The sequence below is a fragment of the Streptopelia decaocto genome, assembly GCF_964273445.1.
Source record: "Streptopelia decaocto genome assembly, chromosome: 3".
NCBI lineage: Eukaryota > Metazoa > Chordata > Aves > Columbiformes > Columbidae > Streptopelia > Streptopelia decaocto.
Genome location: NC_138656.1, coordinates 42827718 through 42847754, shown reverse-complemented (window position 1 = coordinate 42847754; position 20037 = coordinate 42827718). Strand labels below are relative to the sequence as shown.

Sequence of the window (20037 nt, the reverse complement as noted above, 5' to 3'; positions counted from 1 at the left end):
GTGGACACCATTTGTGGTCAGAAACCTTTCTGCCACTGTACCTGCAGGCCTGAAAACCCACTGGAAAGTGAAGGTTTCTCTGTGCAATGAATAAAGAAGTCTTAATTGACTTGTGTAGCTCTGGGTCATATTCCAAATAAACTCACAAGTCTGCACAACAGAAACACATGTGATACATCTCTTCTCTGAAAAGGATGTCACGAGTCTCCAGCACTTCAGAAGCCCTGGGAATAGCTCCAGACACACACTACAGCCACGTGGACTCCGAAAACAGGCTGGGGCTGGGGGTTTCTTCTACAAGCGGGGAAATAACAGAAGACAGAAGACAGCTGGTGTGCAGCAGGAGCACAGGAGAGCTGCTAATGAGATCAGCACAGAAATGCCTTTCGGGAAAGACTTTCCAGGGGAAGATGCCCACCTCTCTCTTGCTACAACTCCAGTCTGAAGAAATGGCATCTGTGCACGTGCTGTAAAGTCATAAACTATGGGGAGTTGGGCTCCATGTCCCTGATTTGCAGTACAGGCAGGAAGGAGTCCTGCAAGGCCTCCAAACCTGAGCTACAACTCAGCAAAGGCCAAGGCTGAGAAGTTGCATTCACAAGTCCAGTTCTCATGCAAGCTGTCTTTGCAGAAACTGCCAGCAGTAATGGATTTTGATGGAAGAGGTTAATTAGCTTATCATTATTAAAAGAGAAGCAATTAGATTTTCTTCTTTAGCTGGCATGTTCTTGGGCATTTCCATAATAACCTGCACCTTATCGAAAAGATTTAAACATTAAAAGGGGAGTAAAAAAAGGAGCTGAAAGATCTTGTGAAAGCAAAAAGGAAGTCAAATGCCCACCTGCAGCCTAAAAATCTTAAGATGAAACCACATTCCTAAGGACAGGACCAGTAGCTCAAACTAATGTGTCTGAAAGTAATAATCCTCATATTTCAATCTTCTACCCAAAACTCTTTCAGAGGGATCTTTATATATGCACAACATCATTCTAAAGAAGATGGTGATCAGTATTTCTCCACGTACATCACTGACACACTAGGACACAACCACTTGTCAGTAATGAAGAGTGAAACTTATAAGGAGAGTTACAGTTCTGGAAAAGGCATAAACAAGGGAGGTTGTGGAGCTCCCATTAGCAGTGTATTTAAGAACCCGTTATATGTAATTTCTCTGCAATGATATAGAGACATTTCTCTAATCCTACTGGTCTCCTCAGAAGACTCAAAAGAGTTTTGCAGCTCTTCATCTCCAGGTTTCGCTCCAGTTCTAGATTCAGTCCACCTAACCTCTCAAGACAGTCATCAGTGCATTGATTGGGAACAACAGCAATCAACCCACAGAGCATCTTTCATCCAAATGAAGAGAACTAAAGTAGATGTGCTTCAACAGAGTTATCCACCATAAACTAAGAATCTTCCTGATGAGAGACAACAGTTAAGTTAAAGTCCCTCACTATGTACTGTACACTTTTCCACCATGTCCACTACGTTGTGTCTATTAATGCTGAATACCACCAGCTATTTTGCTGCCTGGCCACATGACAGTGACAAGATCCTCTCTCAGTTTTAATCTTCACCCTCCTGAATCATTAAAAAAATTGGGAGGGGGAGGGTTGCCCTTTTTTTTTTAACCAATAATTTATGAGTACATACAAGAAGACTGGACCCAGCACATCTCCTTTGGTAAGCTCTCTCCTTTTGAACAGCAATAATTTATTCCTGCTCTCTGCTTCCTGCCTCACTAACCAGTTATTACTCCACAAGAAAACCTTCCCTTTGATCCACTGTAGCTTCATTTCTTTGGTAAGATGCCTCATCAGAAACTCTTCTGAAATCTAAGTGTAGTGCTTCCTGTTCTCTCAAAGGGCCGAGTGTGTGCAAAGTCATCCATCCTTCAGACTCCTATTAACACGAAAGGACAAGACTACTGAGAGACTGAGACTTCTCCTTTGTCTTTAATGCAGAGTAAGTTGTGTAATACTCCTCTTGTGATTTTGGCCAATGATACATTTTAAATGCTTTCCTGAGCTGTAAACAAAAAGTCTCTCTTTCACTGTGCAATTCTGGATTTGGTAAAGGCATGTTGCTTGCTAGCCTGGCTGCTAAGAAAATGGACATTGATCTTGGGAACAACTAACATGTCTGAGAATGATGCTGCCTTTGTGAACGAGTAAGCAATTCCATCTGGTACAGCACACCTATGCTTCACAGACAATATTTATAGTGAACACAAGGTAATTGGTGTAGCTGATAGATTATTAAATACAATACCTGAATGCAAGCATGCAGATGGATTTCTTATAAAGAATTTTAGGATGTGTTTCAGTCTCAGAGAGAACTACGAACCACTTCTTTGCTTTTAGTACATAACATGCCACAGAAATCTGAAGACATCCAAATGAAACTCAAAAGATGAGCTTTCTTCTGCCATTTACATAGCTTTGAAAATTGAAGCCTGTTTACAGAACAAGTTTCCCATCTAGCTTACTTGCAAAAAGCCGAGCATCGAAAGTGCTGCAAAGCAAGCTTGTCTCATCCTTGGCGGACTTGAAGAATTGCTAATCAGGACCCAACAGAAGAGTAAGAATTAGTCAGTCTTCCCACCTTACCATCGCCTGCTTTTCCCAAAATACTATTTTTTCTTCTTAATTCCTTCCTATCAACTGAACAAATATGGAATATTTGCATTAAAAACAAGTGCCTATAATTAATGTAAATGACTCCATCACCTTAAAAGAATCCTAAACCTCCAGCTGTTGTTTTGTTCTTCATCATAATCGCAACTTCTCTAGGTAGCCTAGTGATTTTCAGACTGTGTTCCACAGAGCACACCACTGATGCCCATGACAGGTCACAAAGAGAAGCAAGCCTTTTCTCAGCAGGCTTCAGATCAGTAAACAGAGGTCTGGAGAAGGTGAAAATCACTCTTGTCTCTATTCTTTCTCCTTTTACCTCCATACCAGCCTGCACAGATGGCTTAGTCCGTCCTAGTCAAATCCCCTCCAGCGCTACCTGATGGACCCACACACCCAGCCCTCCCACCCATGCAGAGCTACTGCAGAAAGCTGTGGCAGCCTCCACGTCTGTCTGTCCCTCAGTCTCCCAAGCCACGTGCTTAATTCGCTATGTTCATGCCACACTGGCACTCCCTAGTGCAGGGATCCTCATCATGACGACACCCAGCCAACACAACATTAGGAGGAAATCAAAGTGAGAGTCCCAACATGCATTTAGTTGAAAAATAACATGATAATGCACATTTTCTTAGGGATTCAGAAAACTGATTTTCTAAGGACACCAAACAAAAGCAATAGTTTTCTTTCTCATCATACACTCCTCCTTCTTTATTCATTCAAAGACCTATTTTTTTGCTAACTCATCCAAAGAAGTTTAAGCATGTTATTGTTAAAAGGAAATTCACAAAAATAAGACTCAACATGAAGTCTTTATGAAATAATAAAGAAGGCTTTGCATAAGGCCACAGAAAGTACAGTATACATTTCTTAAACTTTCAGAATCCAATATGCCTCTTTCAGACCTTTACTTACAAATGTTTCATATTAAATGCAAGGCTATATAAAGTGAAAGAAGTTTTCTTTATAAACATAGATCATTTAGTACTATCAGTGGTTACTAAATAAAGAAGTAATTAACTATTAACTAAGGAATTCACTACCTGTCTGCCAGTTCTTCAGCAATCCTCTTACAAAGCTCAGAAAATTATTGCTCAAAAAATCAGTAGTCTTCTCTGAAGAAGGCTATTTAGTTTTTAAAAGATTTTTGAAAAGCTATTTTGAAGATAGAAGTTACCTGCTCTGTTAAAGAAGGACCTATTTGAAAGAGAACTTAAGTCTCACTGAACCCTAATAAGCCGCAAAACTAACCTCAGAAATCAATATAAGGAAGACTTTAAACAATAAAGATGTATAAATGCCTCCTCTCCAGAACAAAGACTGTTTCTACACCAGCCTTTGCAGACTGTATCTTCAAAGTGGACACTAGTGCCAAGAGTAACCCATGAGGGTCTTCAGTCAGTAAAAGGATGGAAGTAGAATCTGAAATTTAGTCACACAGGATCTCAAGAGAGATGCTTGATGTGCAACCATTTAAGTATTCTCTGTTAAAACATTTTCAAAGAGGAGAAGAAAGAGGTGATTACTGTTTGTAGTTCATGGTTTTTTGCTTAATTTATTCCTTCTTTAATAATGAAACCAGGCACAATTAATCATTGTGATTGTTCTGGGTTTTTTTGCTTAATTATTTTCTTTCACCAGGCATAGCAAGGAACACTGTAAGACCAAAGGAGTCAGAGTTAAATCCGTAATACACATCTGAGAAGCAAGAAAGATAAAATCTTAATACATGGTTCTCTCACACTACATATTTTTTAAATCCTTGTTAAAATAACCACACTTGGTGCTCAACAACAGAAGAGAATGTCCTGGGCTACTTCAGGTTAGATTTTGTTATTAGTTCCAGCAAAATAAATAATTGGACATAGGGCTATATCGCTTAAAGAACTTACTTTTAAATTCAGTTTCGTGAAATTCTTTTACACGTAAGGATCATATATCAGAATCTTTCAGTGCAAGAAAAACAAATTAATTGAGCTCCTGGTATAAGCACAAAGCTGAACACAGCTATAGTACATCAAGGAGTGCTTGTTTTATTTCTCCTAGGGACACCTGTAACATCCCAATTGCTTCTAAAGTGAAAAGGAGAAATCATTATAGTTGTCAATCCAGAATCTACTGGGCAAATTTCAATTATATATGGGGTAATTAAGGCTGTAGGTAAGGAGAGATCTGTTAGATGTTAACCAGAAGGCAAAGCACACACGATGCTGTATCGCAATTAGCAATAAAAGAATCTGAGAGGCATAAAAGAGTCTGAAAGCTGAACCACTGTATAAACAATACATTTTAACGCATTGCTGGCAAGAGGTTCAGTGGGAGAGAGCCATCGATTTCATTATCACCTTGTCTTGCTAACTGCTAAATGGAAACATAATTCAAAGGTTTCAACTGTGGCAACCAGCACACCTAACAAATCTGGAATTTTTTCAGCCTCCCATCTTTCTAGAACACTTGCCTCTGGCTGGCTATTATAAATATCCCATTTATTGGGCACATTTCGCGAAAGTAAAAGACTAAAGATAGATACTTAGAATTGACTAACAAACAATGAAAAAATCCACCTCCTTACAACAGCTGTTTAACCAAATGGAAATATTGCCATTAAAAATGTATTAGACAAATCTGTCCCTTTTTCTATTCATGCACTTTTAAAAACCAGATCACTAAATTTCCATAATGTCCATTACACAGTTATTTGCAACTGTCTCCAGTGAGTATTTCTTGGGCCACAGGTCATTAAAGAATTAACTATTTATCACAAATATCCCAGATGTGCAATTTGGACCTTGTGATTAATTATATACAATCACATTATCCCCTCTGCTTTGTAAACACAGTAACTAAACAACATTACATGCATCGTAAATTTTGGAATTTAAAGCACAACTGACATTTCCTATTATCATGTTTCACTCTTGAAACTTAACATTAATTTTCTTGTCAATGCTTGTAAAAGCTTGCTTTGCAAAAGCTTCAGTGCAAAAGGGTCGTAAGTGGGCTGCAATATAAATTTACTTTATATTATTTTCAACAGGAAAACATAATTGAAATTCTGCTTTTGTAGTGACTTACCTAAAACCCCTGTTCTAGTAAAAACTAAATTTCTGCATTTCTATCTCTTACTTATCATAGTCTAGCAAGCAGTCGCATTCACTTTGCTCCAAAAAAAGTATCCCTCCTAGGGGGCTGGTTAGGTATTTCAGCAAACAAAATTCCCTCCCGATCTGGGTGGCTTACAAGAGGCTCTGCTGGAGAAGTGCAAATCCTTGGCCTTCTCTTAAAACACCTTTCCCTGTATCGAGAGAAGTGAGCCACCTGCAGGGAGAACCCACCACCAGCCAGAATCGTCACTGTGTGCTGAGGAACAAACCCAGCACAAGGCGGGTCGGCAGCTACACTCACTCCTCATGCCGCAGCAGGTGTCCCAGCTGTCAGCAAGCTCCTGGTAAAGCCACCAGCCCGGGACCTCGCAAGGGCTCAGGGCCCGGCAGAGTCAGTGTGTCCCAGCTGCCAATACGTCCCCCCTCCCAAAACCGCAGTGTCTTAGTATGGAAACACACACCACAGCTTTGAAACTGCAAAACCGCTCTGTGTTTTCAGGTGGCCGGTGTGGAAGACTGTCAGTCCCTTGGCTACAGGGACGGACTGCCACCCAATCCCAAATAAAATAGTGGAGCGGAGTTTGCTCCCCGAATGTTTTTTACCAGCACTACAGGCAGCAGCGTACCAAGCCAGCCCCCACATTTCTGGCATTGTTTTATCACTCTTATTACAGGTAATTTTTTCTTCCACAGGGGTAAGCCAGTTCTTCTTTCTTGTTTTTATTATCGGCTTGACTTAGCGACAGAGTCACAGCATCACAGTATGTTTGGGATTGGAAGGGACCTCAGAAGATCATCTAGTCCAATCCCCCTGCTGGAGCAGGAACACCTAGGTGAGGTCGCACAGGAACATGTCCAGGCGGGTTTTGAATGTCTCCAGAGAAGGAGACTCCACAACCTCCCTGGGCAGCCTGTTCCAGTGTCTGTCACCCTTACTGAGAAGAAGTTTCTTCTCAAATTTAAGTGGAACCTCTTGTGTCCCAGCTTGATCCCATTACCCCTTGTCCTGTCATTGTCTGCCACCGAGAAGAGCCTGGCTCCATCCTCATGGCACTCACCCTTTATATATTTATAAACATTAACGAGGTCACCCCTCAGTCTCCTCTTCTCCAAACTAAAGAGCCCCAGCTCCCTCAGCCTTTCTTCATAAGGGAGGTGCTCCACTCCCTTCATCATCTTCGTCCGTCACGACAAACATTTCCAGGGCGGTTTGTACACGGCGCGCGCAGGTGAGTACCCGCCATAGAAAACAAGCATCTCTGCGGTTTTAAACACGTTTTCCACAAGCCCACGGCTCTCCCGACCCGGACTGAGGGATTACGCCGGAAAACAGCACCCCGGAGGGGCCGGATGGAAGAACCACTGCGGGCGGGAGGATTTGGGGACGCTCGGTCCGGCCCGCGGGGCCACCAGCAGCTCCAACCCCGCGGCGACCACAGCCCCGCGCGCGGGCGGGACAACCGTCCCGATGTCAATCTCAACCGGGGCAGCCGGAGCTGCGCCTGCGCACTAGGAGCAGCACGGCGCCGCTCCTCGGCACCGCTTCCGGGAGCCTGACCTTCGCCGCTGGGCCCGGTGGGTGAGTGCGCTGCCGGGCGCGGGGCCTCCCTCCGCTCGGGCACCCCTTCCCCGTGCCCTGCGACCGCGGGCAGGGCGGTCCCGGGCCCCGTGTGGGAGCGGCCGAGGCACGGCCAGGGCTCGCCGCCGGGCCGGGGGCGAGGCGCGCTCGGACAACTAGCACTTGTGTTCAGGTCCGTCGCGAAAAGATGTCGGCGCCGACGATGGAGGAGAGGAAGGCGTGCTGGGGGGCCCGGGACGAGTTCTGGCAGTGCTTGGACCGGCACGCGGAGGACGGCTCCAAGTGCGCGGAGCTGCGGCGGGGCTTCGAGGGCCGGTGTCCGCAGCAGTGGGTGAGCAGCCCCGGCGCGGCCTCCCAAAGCCCGGCCTAAACCGGCAGGGCCTTCCTGTGCACGTTGGTAGCAGCGGCGGCAGGTGTTTACATTTACCGTGTGAAAGATGGCAACTGCTGAACATGGGCGGTCTTAGGCTTTCTCACTGATAACCCTGTAATCTGGAATATTGTGTCCAGTTCTGGGCCCCTCAGTTCCAGAAGGACAGGGAACTGCTGGAGAGGGTCCAGCACAGGGCAGCAAAGATGATTACAGGAGTGGAGTCCCTTATGAGGAAAGGCTGAGGGAGCTGGGGCTCTTTAGCTTGGAGGAGACTGAGGGGTGACCTCATTAATGTTTATAAATATGTAAAGAGTGTCATGAGGATGGAGCCAGGCTCTTCTCGGTGACAACCAATGATAAGACAAGGGGCAATGGATACAAACTGGAACACAAGAGGTTCCACTTAAATATGAGAAGAAACTTTTTCACAGTGAGGGTAACAGAGCACTGGAACAGGCTGCCCAGAGAGGTTGTGGAGTCTCCTTCTCTGGAGACATTCAAAACCCACCTGGACACCTTCTTGTGTAACCTCATCTGGACGTTCCTGCTCCAGTGGGGGGATTGGACTAGATGATCTTTTGAGGTCCCTTCCAGTCCCTAACATTCTGTGATTCTGTGCCCTGTGCCTTTCACCAATATAATGCGGTTGGCACACTCATGGTATTGCTGGGAGATGAGAACTTGCTGAGCAGACCATGGACTGGCCTGGGAACTATGGGGAGTAGTAAATGAAGGGAAAATACAGTCTTAAACTTTCAGACAAATACACAACTAGATAAGCACACAGGCTTATCATTTAATTAAAAAAAAAGTTCAAAAATCTTAGAAACTTTTGGAGGTGCACAGATATTACTGTTGCTAAAGAAGAAAGGCTAATATGGAAGGGAGGTGACACACAAGGGCCTGCAGTGGCATGGCATCTTAAAGACTGGCATCTGATATCTTGTGCATAAAAATACTATTCTTCATGCAGTATAATTTCACAGTAAGCCATCTGCTTACATGTTACTTGTTCATTTGTGCTTTTTAGTTTCCTAAGATCAAGCTAAAATTCTTAACTTTTTTAATAGGCATTGCCTTTTAGTAGCAGTAGTGTTAGAGGGGCTGAACAGTTCCAGTTGGAGCCAGTAGGCTGGAGTCAGTTAAAAAAAACAGGTACATTCACAGATGCTGTACTCAGTTATAGTTTGAACACTGCAGTTCTGACGTGTTATCTCTAGTGATGGTGGTTTCATCTGCCACTGCTTTTGCACTACACACATCAGTGGCTCTAGGCAACAAATTCAGAGGTCACATAGTCTGTATTACCATAGAAAAGTTGTTGGATTTACTTTTATGGTAGAAATAACCTTCGCTTATAGCAGTGAAAAACAGCAAAGCAATAGACTACTTTTATTATATGCCCATGGAAGTAATTGGGTGGTTGTGACATGAAATTCAAGTTCACTTCCAGAATGGTAAAAAAAAAAAAAAAAAGAAAAAACACACCACAAAACACAAACCCACTCCAGCCTTTTGTCTTTTGCTTCAGAGCAAGAAACTCTTAAGTAGTGTATCGAGTTAAAATCCTCAAGTCCATTCATCAGACTGCTTGTTCCTTAATCATCTTGTGATGCACAAAACCCTTTCCTCTGCTAGTTTCTTCTCATGAACATCTTTTCTCTTTTTAAACAGGTTAAGTATTTTGACAAAAGAAGAGACTTCTTAAAATATAAAAAAAAGCTTGAAACAGAAGGGTATAGTCCTCCGGAAGCTGCTGGAAAGTCTTAGGTAGTTTGCTTTCAAAATAAATGAAGCGAGAATAACTGCGGAAGGAAGCAGCATGAGAAAGCAACAGAACCTGCTTGAGCTCAAGAACTGGTAACCTGACTGCCTCCCTGAAATGCAGGCTGCTGTTCTTGCGAGGTCTCATTGTGTCTGCTGAAAAAAAGGGTCATGGAAAGCTTTTTCATGAGTATAAGTCAAAGAAATACAGACTGTTCACAAATCTAAGAATTATCTTATGGGAATAAACAACTATTTAATAATGTGATGTATATATTCTAAAGAGAAGAATAAAAGTGTTTTTCAGTAAGTGAACTAGCTTTTTCTTAAAAATTCATTCCACCTTCCCCTCCTTGTCAAAAGAAGGTGGTGGTATAATGTAATTTGTATTTGTCATCTACCAAGTATTTAAGGTATTTTAAAATGCAGTTTAGGTCAGACATGAGTTTATAAAGCAGCAGGCATTAGAAGATCTAATGCATCCAGTGCATATGATACCTAATTTATATATTTTTGAGTATGCTTATTTTTTATAAGCAATAGAATTTTTACATTAGCCATAATAGTCAGTTTTCAAGCAGTATTGCTAGTAGAAGTATGGCAGTTATTTATCATGATTCTCACATTATGGCCTTTGGTATAACTTAGTGGTTTTGATTACTTCACTGATACAACTTAGTGGTTTTGTTTACCTTACTGATACAACTCCATTTAAATATATGGACTGTTTACAACAGGATTAGTAAACTCAACAACTTGAAGGTACTTAAACAAGGGGCAGCATTGAATGTAATATGTAAGTGAATGTCATTATTGTATCTAAATGCTGGAGGCATTCAATACCTGGGCTACAGTAAGTTTTGATTGTAGTTGCAGGAAGGCACCACTACAATTTCAAGCAAGTTTTGAGGTTGGGATTGTTCTGGTACTATGCTGATGTTCTAACAGAAAAATCACACACACCACATGCAATATAAACAGTACTTATTTCCAATGCAACAGTTTTATTTAAGGAGGTGAAGTATTAATAAGGCATTTAAAAGTCCATCTGAACTACAAGAAAGTAAAACATGCAAAACTTAAGAATCCTCATTCTCCCTGAGTTTGTATCTCATCTATTCAGAATTTCATGTTGTAGCACCACAGCAAGTCACCCAGTTGTCCTGTAAGGCACAAAACTCCTGGCAGTTATTTTTGTTGTTTTTGCTTTATCAGTTGTTGCCTTGTGTACTCCCAAATCAGCAGAGCTCCACTTACATGAACATTGAGTGATCGAATAATACCCTGTTGAGGAATTTCCACACACACGTCGAGGTGGTGAATCAGGTTTGCTGGGATTCCTTCATGTTCATTTCTAGCAAAGAAACAGTTAACTTAAATCTGGGAAGAGACAGGTGTTCTAGAAAGCAGATGATGCAAGAGTCACAACAGCATCAAAACACCATTTGACAAAAAGGAGCATCTGCCCTCAATATAACTGATGAGGACAAGAAATAATTTATTTTTTTTAAAAGCAGTAATATGTTACAGATTACAAAATGTGGGAGACCCAACTAAGCTTTGATGTAGGAAAACTGGTATAGCACTTCAGTTCACTTGTCCAGTAGTAGCTGAACACTCAACGTAAGGACTCCCTCTCTGCATTTATTTTGAAACTATACTAATATATAGCAAAATAAGCAGCTATAGATTAAAGGACCAAGCCATGAAGCTGCTGGCACAGCAGGGAAGCTCAAATGCCCACTACATTCAATGAGGCCTTGGTATAAAGGAATGTCAAGACGGATCATCAATGCCTTGAACTGGAAATATTTCATATACTCAGAATGAGTATACCGGAAGATACCAATGGTCATCAGCAATTAAAACTGTGTTTTTTATTAGAAGAGAACAAAGTGAATATGAGAACTACATTCTGAAGACAAGCTACATATAAGAAAATGTTTGAAAAACAGGTATTTCTGCCCACTTTGTCCTAAAAGGATAGACAGGCCCTTCCTCCTGCTCTCCCTCAGTGACCTTCCAATTCCAGTAGCTTTCTGACTTGTCCACACTTTTCTCTAGATTTCTTGAAGCAGCCTTCCCTTTGTCACAGCTGAGGCCTGCCTATTTATAAGGAACTGACTTCCTTTTCTCTGAAGTCCTCCCAGCCTCTGCTTGTACTGCAAAAACTTGCTACTTCCTCCTGTACCTCATCCTTAATTTTGAAGTATCTCCCAGCTCTGCAGGCTCCTGAGTCTTCCTCACCAGGTTAGGCAAGGCAAACAGGCAGCCCTCCTTGCAGAGCTCACCGCAGCCTACACACACAAGGTCCCATATTACTAATGTGAACAGATGATACCTCTTACTGCACCTGGAAAACTATAATCCATGCTGCTGCTACCCTCCACCCATAAAAAAAGGGAGCTATAGATTACTAAGTATGAGGAGACGGATCCTTGAGGAGTAGTAATCACTACCTCCCACTCCTTAGCAAACGAAACCAAACTCTGCTATTTCCATGATCACTTCGCATTCTAAATCCACCTTTACCAGTGTCACTTGGTTTCCATATTACAAAACTCTGACTAGTAAACTGCAAGAGGTAGATTTACAAAAAAGTGCATCTTCTTACCCCAGCAATAACAGCGATTTCTCTGGGAAGCAATATTCTGTAAGATCAAAACTTTTAGCAGTCTGCTCCACACCAATAATAGTGTAGCCTTCCATTTTTTTCTGTTGTAAATAATCAACAAGCTGAGATGGTTTCACCTGTCCATCAAGAGTAAAGAGAAATATACAAATATTTAAGTATCACAATTTGTAACTTCTGAAGTTACTGTAAAAATCAATTTACTTGACAGTTTTTAAGATTAATGACTTTTATCCCCAAAGACTGTCCATATACATACCTTAACATTTTAAAAGCTCTTCAGCAATAGCACACAAGGTGAAATAATGCTACAAAAACATACTCCCTGAATACAATGAACAAAGGCTTACATCTCAATGTACAAGAATCACTCTTGCATGGGGTCAAGGTGCACAGTTGTTATTTAACCTGGAATTCCTTCCCAAAACAATGCAACAGCCAGTACTGAAGCTGAGTTGCCCGACATGCCTCCATTACAGTCAAGAATTTAGTTGTCCTCATCCTACTCTCTAAACTGCTTATTTATATTAGATGCCAATTTTTTTCATGCAACAGAAACTCTATCATCAGTACGCTTCCATGCAGAGATTAGACACAAGAACACGTGTCCATCAGCATTCTGTTTTAGGCAAAACACAGTACAGCTATCTTGTTCTCAAGAAAAATCTTAAGCTGAAAATAAACACTGGAAAAAAATGAAAAATTTGCACTGAATTTTTCAGTTGACTTAGAGCTGACCTTGAAAAACTGATTATTATAAAGTATCACAAACATTTTCTATCAAATGCTAAACATCTATGTTGAAACCCTCATTTTTTAAGCTAGATAATATGTTCTAAAAGCTTAGCTCAAGTTAGCTTCATGCAAACTCAAAGATTATCACCAAAAGGTTAGCAAAAGCAACAGACCAAGCAAGATAAATTAAGCGTTGTTCAACTTTTATAAATAAACATCAAATTCCAGTGCACCGTTATAAAACACGGTGTAAGATGTAACAACGACAGCTCACATAATTAGTTTATCCCAATGAGAAATCAAAAGTATCTTTGAAATTCTTTTTATGAGGTTGCCATAAAATTTATACCAAAATACTCAAGATTAAGTCTGAGAGATAACAGCAGGAGCTTCTGTTAAATAAACAGTCCTTTTTTGCAAGATAAAATATTCTGAACTACGCATCTGATGAACTGAAGATGTACAGTACACTTTTTAGCTATCAAAATATTTCCATTCACCTCAACCAGGGGGAGCCACTGCTCTGCAGAAACACTAAGATGCTGAAACTGCTTATCCTGTACATAATGAAGACTGCCGACAACTAGTGCAGATGCCCCAAATATTTCACTTGTACGACATAAACCTACAAACAGAAGAAATTAAATCATGTTTGTGTAGAAAATAAACACCAAGCCAGAATATTTTAGCAACTGAAAAAGGACAAGGAATCAAAAAATAAATGGTTACTTTAGTCCTCTATTTTTAATCAGTTTCAGGTGCTTTTTATGTCTGTTCCAAGTCACACTTCGTTCCATATAATTTACCAGAAAAAAAAGTTTTGTAACTTAGCAGAAAGATAAAAATTAGAAAAGCACTATGTCTGACAACATGCTTCTACAATACTAATTACACAAAGTAATGGGTCAGTGTAAAAGCCTAGGCAGAGAGAGATGGACACATATACACACACTTAAGCTCTAAATCCAGTACCTGTTAAATGAAAGGCTTGAGAGAATGACAGATGAGAGTTATTACAGGGCAAACAGCACCAGCTTGTGGGCTTATTTTTCATTAAGTCTCACTGCAGTTATTTAAACTGCTGACAACACCAAGTGCAATGCAATAAAGTATTTGCAGGATTTATTCTGTCACAGCTTGCATGATATTGTGAAGGAGTACTTAATCAGAATGGGCACTTTCCTGTCCAACAGTCATGAGAAACTAGTACATTGGCAAGATTTGGCTTAACTGCTATAGAAAAAAATGTAAAAGTAAATTAAGTCCTTTAATTGCATACACAGTTGAAAAACTCAACTGTGATAAGGAATATTAAAAAGAGTAAGCATGATTTACAGCATTGTTCTATTTAATTAATGCATGCTGTGTGTAAGTACTCTAAGATCTAAAAAGTTTAAAAACGTGCAATCAACCTTACCTCCTAAATTGGTAGGTTTATCAATAAGCGAAGCCACCACTATGAGTCTGCTGTTTGATTTACCAAGTTTAGTAGCACGATCCTGAAATACCATTTCCAGGTCTAAACTAGGAGTGCTGTTCTTCCAGGGTATAATCTTTTTCTGAACATCAGTCCATTCTGTCTGGCTATCTGTTTCAATTGAATTTGAACCTATAAAAACAAGTATTGGTCACATGACTATGCAAATAGTAATTAAACTACTGCTTCAGTAAAGATGATTATCTAAATGCTAATACTGTACACATCGTTAGTCATCTGCTATTATTTTATGGCACATACTCTGCTCATGTAGATACAAGGCTATTCCAGCAGGATAATGTAAGAGATCAGATTGAATACAGATGTATACAGCTACTACATAAAAACAATTATATTTAATATAAATTAGCTATATTTTACCCATGTCTTGCTGAGACCAGTCACTTGGTTTCAGATCAAGAAGTTCCATTCGAGAATGATACCACCGAAACGTTGATGGCAAAGGAACATCAGTGAATCTGTCAAATTTAGTAAGCGAGATCCATTCATCTTCAGCAAGTTCCGAAAGACGGGGAAGAGTGTAAAATATTGTCTGCAATGTAACAGTGTTATTAGCAGAGCACCACTAAAGCAAGAAAAAAATAAGTAATTAACCGCTGGTAACTTTATCACACACATCTTTTATCTAGTATTCTGTGACTGTAATACTTGTTTTTCTCATCACTTGATACAACTTACTGATATATCTCTCAATATTCATCACTTTATGTAGAGTGCTATCCCAAACTTTCATAAATTTACTTTCCATCTCTCTCTGATTAGCCATTTTTTAAGATCTGCATTAATTACTGTTCTGAAACTCTAGAATACCAAAGAATTGCTGCCATGCTTCTGAGCACAGGGGTCTTGTGAAAATGTTCTATGTGTAACACTGAAGAGTTTTCAGATGCCTTTATGAACTGCTAGCAAAGAATGTGAATTGATTTAACATAAAAGAAGGAAAAAGGTAAAATCCAACTCAGCAGTACCCATACAGCTAACCACAATTCCATGGAGGAACAAATGTACATACCATGGGAAAGGCTGAATAAGATAAAGAGTTTAAAACCCATGTATTTTGTTTATTCCAATGCACCCTCAAGAGGAAGGTGAAGATGCACCCTGAATACTTTTCAGTACTTAACAAGTATTAGCCTTAATTTTTTTCTTGTTCAAGATTTTGACTTCCAAATTTTGCTAAGTCATATCTAGCATATTTAATGGTTCCAAAAATATTTTACAGAACATCAGTTTAAAACAACAAAAAAAAGTCTTCTCTGAAAGATGGCACTGTTTGTGCCAGAACACGTCGCCCTCTTCACCTCCTATTTTCAGCTTAGTTCCTCTCTAGTTTTTATCTGCACCCTTATTCTCCTTGCCTTCCCTCAGTGTTTATTCAGCTCTCAGTTACTTTGGCTGTGGCAAAAAGGATAACTGAAAAAGATGCTTTAGGAGTTAGGTATCTGTATCCCATTCATATCAAACAACAATTTAGTTAAGCAACCTCGAGTTGCTCCTAATAACAGCAGATGTCTCAAAAAAATTAACAAACTACATGTGACTAAGTAGATGCTCTTCAGTTATTAGAAGAAACTTTTCCAGACACAAATATAAAACCTGATTAACTCGCACACAGATGGGCACATTCATCACACATAACTTCTTAACTGAACTAGGTTTTTAACACAGTATTAGAGAATTGAGCTGCAGTCTTATTCTAAAATTCATCACACTTTAGGTGAAGTAATTTTTCAGAGTTTTAAAAGAACAGCAGTTGATCGTTATTCATCCTACATTATAACACACAAAGGAAGTTAAACATATAGTTGTAAAACTATGCAAGTACAATGATCAGCAATAGTTTTGGACTTGCCTCTAGACTATAATCCTCAAGTGGATGAAATGTTGCAAAGAAGAAATGATCTTGGATTCGCTGCCAGTTCCTTCTAGCATTCCTGCAATTGCAGAAAGTAAAGCAAGATGCACAAAAAAAGGCCATGTACAAGATTTTTTTTTTCTTTAAATTGTCAAATTGGAATAAAGCACCCTGACTGTATTTCCCACATACTGTATGGGAAAGAAAATACTTCAACAATAAAGTAAGGACCCATTAAGAAAACAAACAAGAAACACCCCCCACCCCCAACAAAACAAAATCTACAAAACCAAACAAAAAAAAAACAACAACAAAAACCCCAAAACAAACCCCAAACCAAACAAACAAAACAACCCCAAACCAACCAAACAAAACAACCAACCAAAAAAAAAACCACAAGCCAACCAAAAACCACAATCAGCATTCAGGCAATAAGTCTTATTTATGTTTCAAGGCCTCCAAATACTATTACCAAAAGAAGCAAGTTTCACTAGAAAGGGTATCCCACCTAGGCCTCTGAAGGAAACTAAATACTAGCCTATGGTTCACTGACAACTTCTGGTTGTCCAAATGAAAAAAGAAAGGCAGACTCCTCCTCTGCTGCTTTTCCCTATCCTCTGTCTTGACATGTGATTTAACAGTGACTCTGATCAGAGAAATCAATATTAGTGTTCTCAAAAAAAACCCCAAAGCACCACGCATGTCAGCAGCAGTCCTAAGTTTGTGCTGGCTGACAACACTGTCAGAAATTCTAAATAATTTTAAATAACTCCTAAAAGCATGACTAAAAAAAAAAGGATACAAACATACAGCATAAAATTTAACTGAATCGTTATATTTCCAAATCAGTAAGTGGAAAAGCACTTAGGTAAAGCTCATTTAATCATCACCTACAATTACTTTCCCTATCCCTCTTTTTTCCCCCCCGCAGGTGTTATTTCAACTATTAACACAGAAAACATTTCAGATTTAATATTTGAGAATTTACTGGTACCAGGAAGCTTGCAAGAATGATTTGTATTTCAAAAACCAGCAGGTAAGAAAATTAAACACTCCCAGCAGTCCTTTTTTACTCCACCCCTAAACTATGATTACTGTTCAAACATGCCATCAGACAGTAATGCTACACTAAATTACCACTTCATCTTCTTTGCTGATAATTACTTTCAATTTCCAAGTCTTGGTTTATTTTTAAACAGAATACTGCACCCCACCCACTCCCACTTAAAAACCCAGAGAAATCATCAAGTGCTAATTTAGAAAATTAGACTTGCTGCAAATGGCTCAGAAGAACCAATCACAGTATCACAGTATGTTTGGGATTGGAAGGGACCTCAAAAGATCATCTAGTCCAATCCCCCTGCTGGAGCAGGAACACCTAGGTGAGGTCGCACAGGAACATGTCCAGGCGGGTTTTGAATGTCTCCAGAGAAGGAGACTCCACAACTTCCCTGGGCAGCCTGTTCCAGTGCTCTGTCACCCTCACTGAGAAGAAGTTTCTTCTCAAATTTAAGTGGAACCTCTTGTGTTCCAGCTTGATCCCATTACCCCTTGTCCTATCATTGTTTGCCACTGAGAAGAGTCTGGCTCCATCCTCATGGCACTCACCCTTTATATATTTATAAACATTAATAAGGTCCCCCCTTAGTCTCCTCTTCTCCAAACTAAAGAGACCCAGCTCCCTCAGCCTTTCTTCATAAGGGAGGTGCTCCACTCCCTTAATCATCTTCGTTGCCCTACGCTGGACCCTCTCCAGCAGTTCCCTGTCCTTCTTGAACTGAGGGGCCCAGAACTGGACACAATATTCCAGATGTGGTCTCACCAGGGCAGAGTAGAGGGGAAGGAGGACCTCTCTCGATCTACTAACCACCCCCCTTCTAATACACCCCAGGATGCCATTGGCCTTCCTGGCCACAAGGGCACAGTGCTGGCTCATGGTCATCCTGTTGTCCACCAGGACCCCCAGGTCCCTTTCCCCTACACTGCTCTCTAATATGTAATCTCCCAACCTATACTGGAACCTGGGGTTGTTCCTGCCCAGATGCAGGACTCTACACTTGTCCTTGTTAAATTTCATCAGGTTATTCCCTGCCCAGCTCTCCAGCCTGTCCAGGTCCCGCTGGATGGCAGCACAGCCCTCCGGCGTGTCAGCCACTCCTCCTAGCTTGGTGTCATCAGCAAACTTGCTGATAGTACACTCAATTCCCTCGTCCAAGTCATTAATGAATATATTGAATAATATTGGCCCCAGCACTGACCCTTGGGGCACTCCACTAGATACTGGCCTCCAACTAGACTCCGCACCATTGACTACCACTCTCTGGCTTCTCTCCCTAAGCCAGTTTGCAACCCACCTCACTACTCTATTGTCTAGACCACACCTCCTCAACTTAGCTGTGAGGATGCTGTGGGAGACTGTGTCAAAGGCTTTACTGAAGTCAAGGTAGACAACATCCACCGCTCTGCCACCATCCATCCACCTTGTTACATTCTCATAAAAGGCTATGAGGTTGGTCAAGCATGACCTACCCTTGGTAAAGCCATGCTGACTCCCCCTAATAACCCTCTTATCCTTGATATGCCTTGAGATGGCACCAAGGACAAGCTGTTCCATTACTTTCCCAGGGACAGAGGTGAGGCTGACCGGTCTATAATTACCTGGGTCCTCCTTCTTGCCCTTTTTGAAGACTGGAGTGACATTTGCTTTCCTCCAATCCTCGGGCACCTCTCCCGTTTCCCAAGACTTGGCAAAGATGATGGAGAGCGGTCCAGCAATGACTTCAGCCAGCTCCCTCAGCACCCGCGGATGCATCCCATCTGGACCCATGGATTTATGAATGTCCAGACTATTTAATTGCTCCCTAACCCAGTCCTCATCGACTAAAGCAAACTCCTCCACTGACCTGGCTTCATCCGGGGTCTCAGGGGTACAGGGCTCCCCAGGACAGCCTCCGGCAGAGTAGACAGAGACAAAGAAGGCATTCAGTAATTCTGCCTTCTCTGTATCTTCTGCCACCAGGGCACCCACCCCATTCATCAGTGGGCCTACATTGCCTCTGGTATTAGTTTTATCTGCTATGTATTTGAAAAAGTTCTTTTTGCTGTCCTTGACCCCTCTCGCCAGCTGTAATTCTAAGGAGGCCTTGGCTATCCTAGCTGCCTTCCTATATCCTCTAACAGCAGCCTTATATTCCTCCCAAGTGGCCAGCCCCTGCTTCCATGACCTGTAAACTCTCCTCTTCTGCTTGAGCATACCCAACAGCTCCCTATTCAACCACGCAGGCCTCCTGGCTCCCTTCCTTGACTTCCTACGTGTGGGGATGCTCTGATCCTGAGCGTGGAAGAAGCAATCACTGAATGCCACCCAGCTATCTTGGGCCCCTTTTCCTTCAAGCAGTCTTGCCCATGGGATTTCCCCCAGCAATTGCTTGAAAAGGCCAAAGTTAGCCCTGCTGAAGTCCAGGGTTGCAATTCTACTTGCTATTCTGTTCCTGCCACATGAGATGCTGAACTCCACCATCTCGTGGTCACTGCAACCCAGGCAGCCCTCAACCTTTACTGCTTCGACCAGACCCTCCTTGTTAGTGAGGATGAGATCCAGCAGTGCACCTCTCCTAGTCGGCTCCTCCACCATCTGCATGAGGAAGTTATCATCAATGCACTGGAGGAACCTCCTGGACTGTGGCTGGCTGGCTGAATGGTCCTTCCAGCAAACATCAGGGAAGTTAAAATCACCCACAACAACCATGGCCTGTGACTGTGAGGCCACTCTCAGCTGCCCATAGAAGGCCTCATCAACTTCCTCAGCCTGATCTGGTGGCCTGTAGCAGACGCCCACAACAGTGTCAGCCCTGCCAGCCTGCC

The 20037-nt window shown here is 41.5% G+C and overlaps 2 protein-coding genes across 2 annotated transcripts in view; one reads left to right on the top strand and one right to left on the bottom strand.

The window, feature by feature from the left end:
- The first annotated feature begins 7252 nt into the window (after positions 1 to 7252).
- COA6 (cytochrome c oxidase assembly factor 6) lies at positions 7253 to 9768 on the top strand. The gene is made up of 3 exons (XM_082047767.1): positions 7253 to 7316; positions 7489 to 7647; positions 9364 to 9768. The coding sequence occupies exons 2-3, from the start codon at positions 7504 to 7506 to the stop codon at positions 9457 to 9459; spliced, it is 240 nt and encodes a 79-aa protein (XP_081903893.1). The 5' UTR covers positions 7253 to 7316; positions 7489 to 7503; the 3' UTR covers positions 9460 to 9768.
- A 143-nt stretch (positions 9769 to 9911) lies between these two features.
- The window catches only part of TARBP1 (tRNA guanosine 2 -O-methyltransferase TARBP1), a gene marked incomplete at its 5' end in the record, with an annotated part of 42675 nt that continues 32549 nt past the window's right edge, over positions 9912 to 20037 (bottom strand). The window contains 6 exons of the mRNA XM_082047765.1: positions 9912 to 10807; positions 12068 to 12204; positions 13321 to 13445; positions 14238 to 14429; positions 14679 to 14850; positions 16171 to 16252. Coding sequence (XP_081903891.1) covers positions 10642 to 10807; positions 12068 to 12204; positions 13321 to 13445; positions 14238 to 14429; positions 14679 to 14850; positions 16171 to 16252 — 874 coding nt within the window. The 3' untranslated portion in view covers positions 9912 to 10641. The remainder of the gene's footprint in view (positions 10808 to 12067; positions 12205 to 13320; positions 13446 to 14237; positions 14430 to 14678; positions 14851 to 16170; positions 16253 to 20037) is intronic.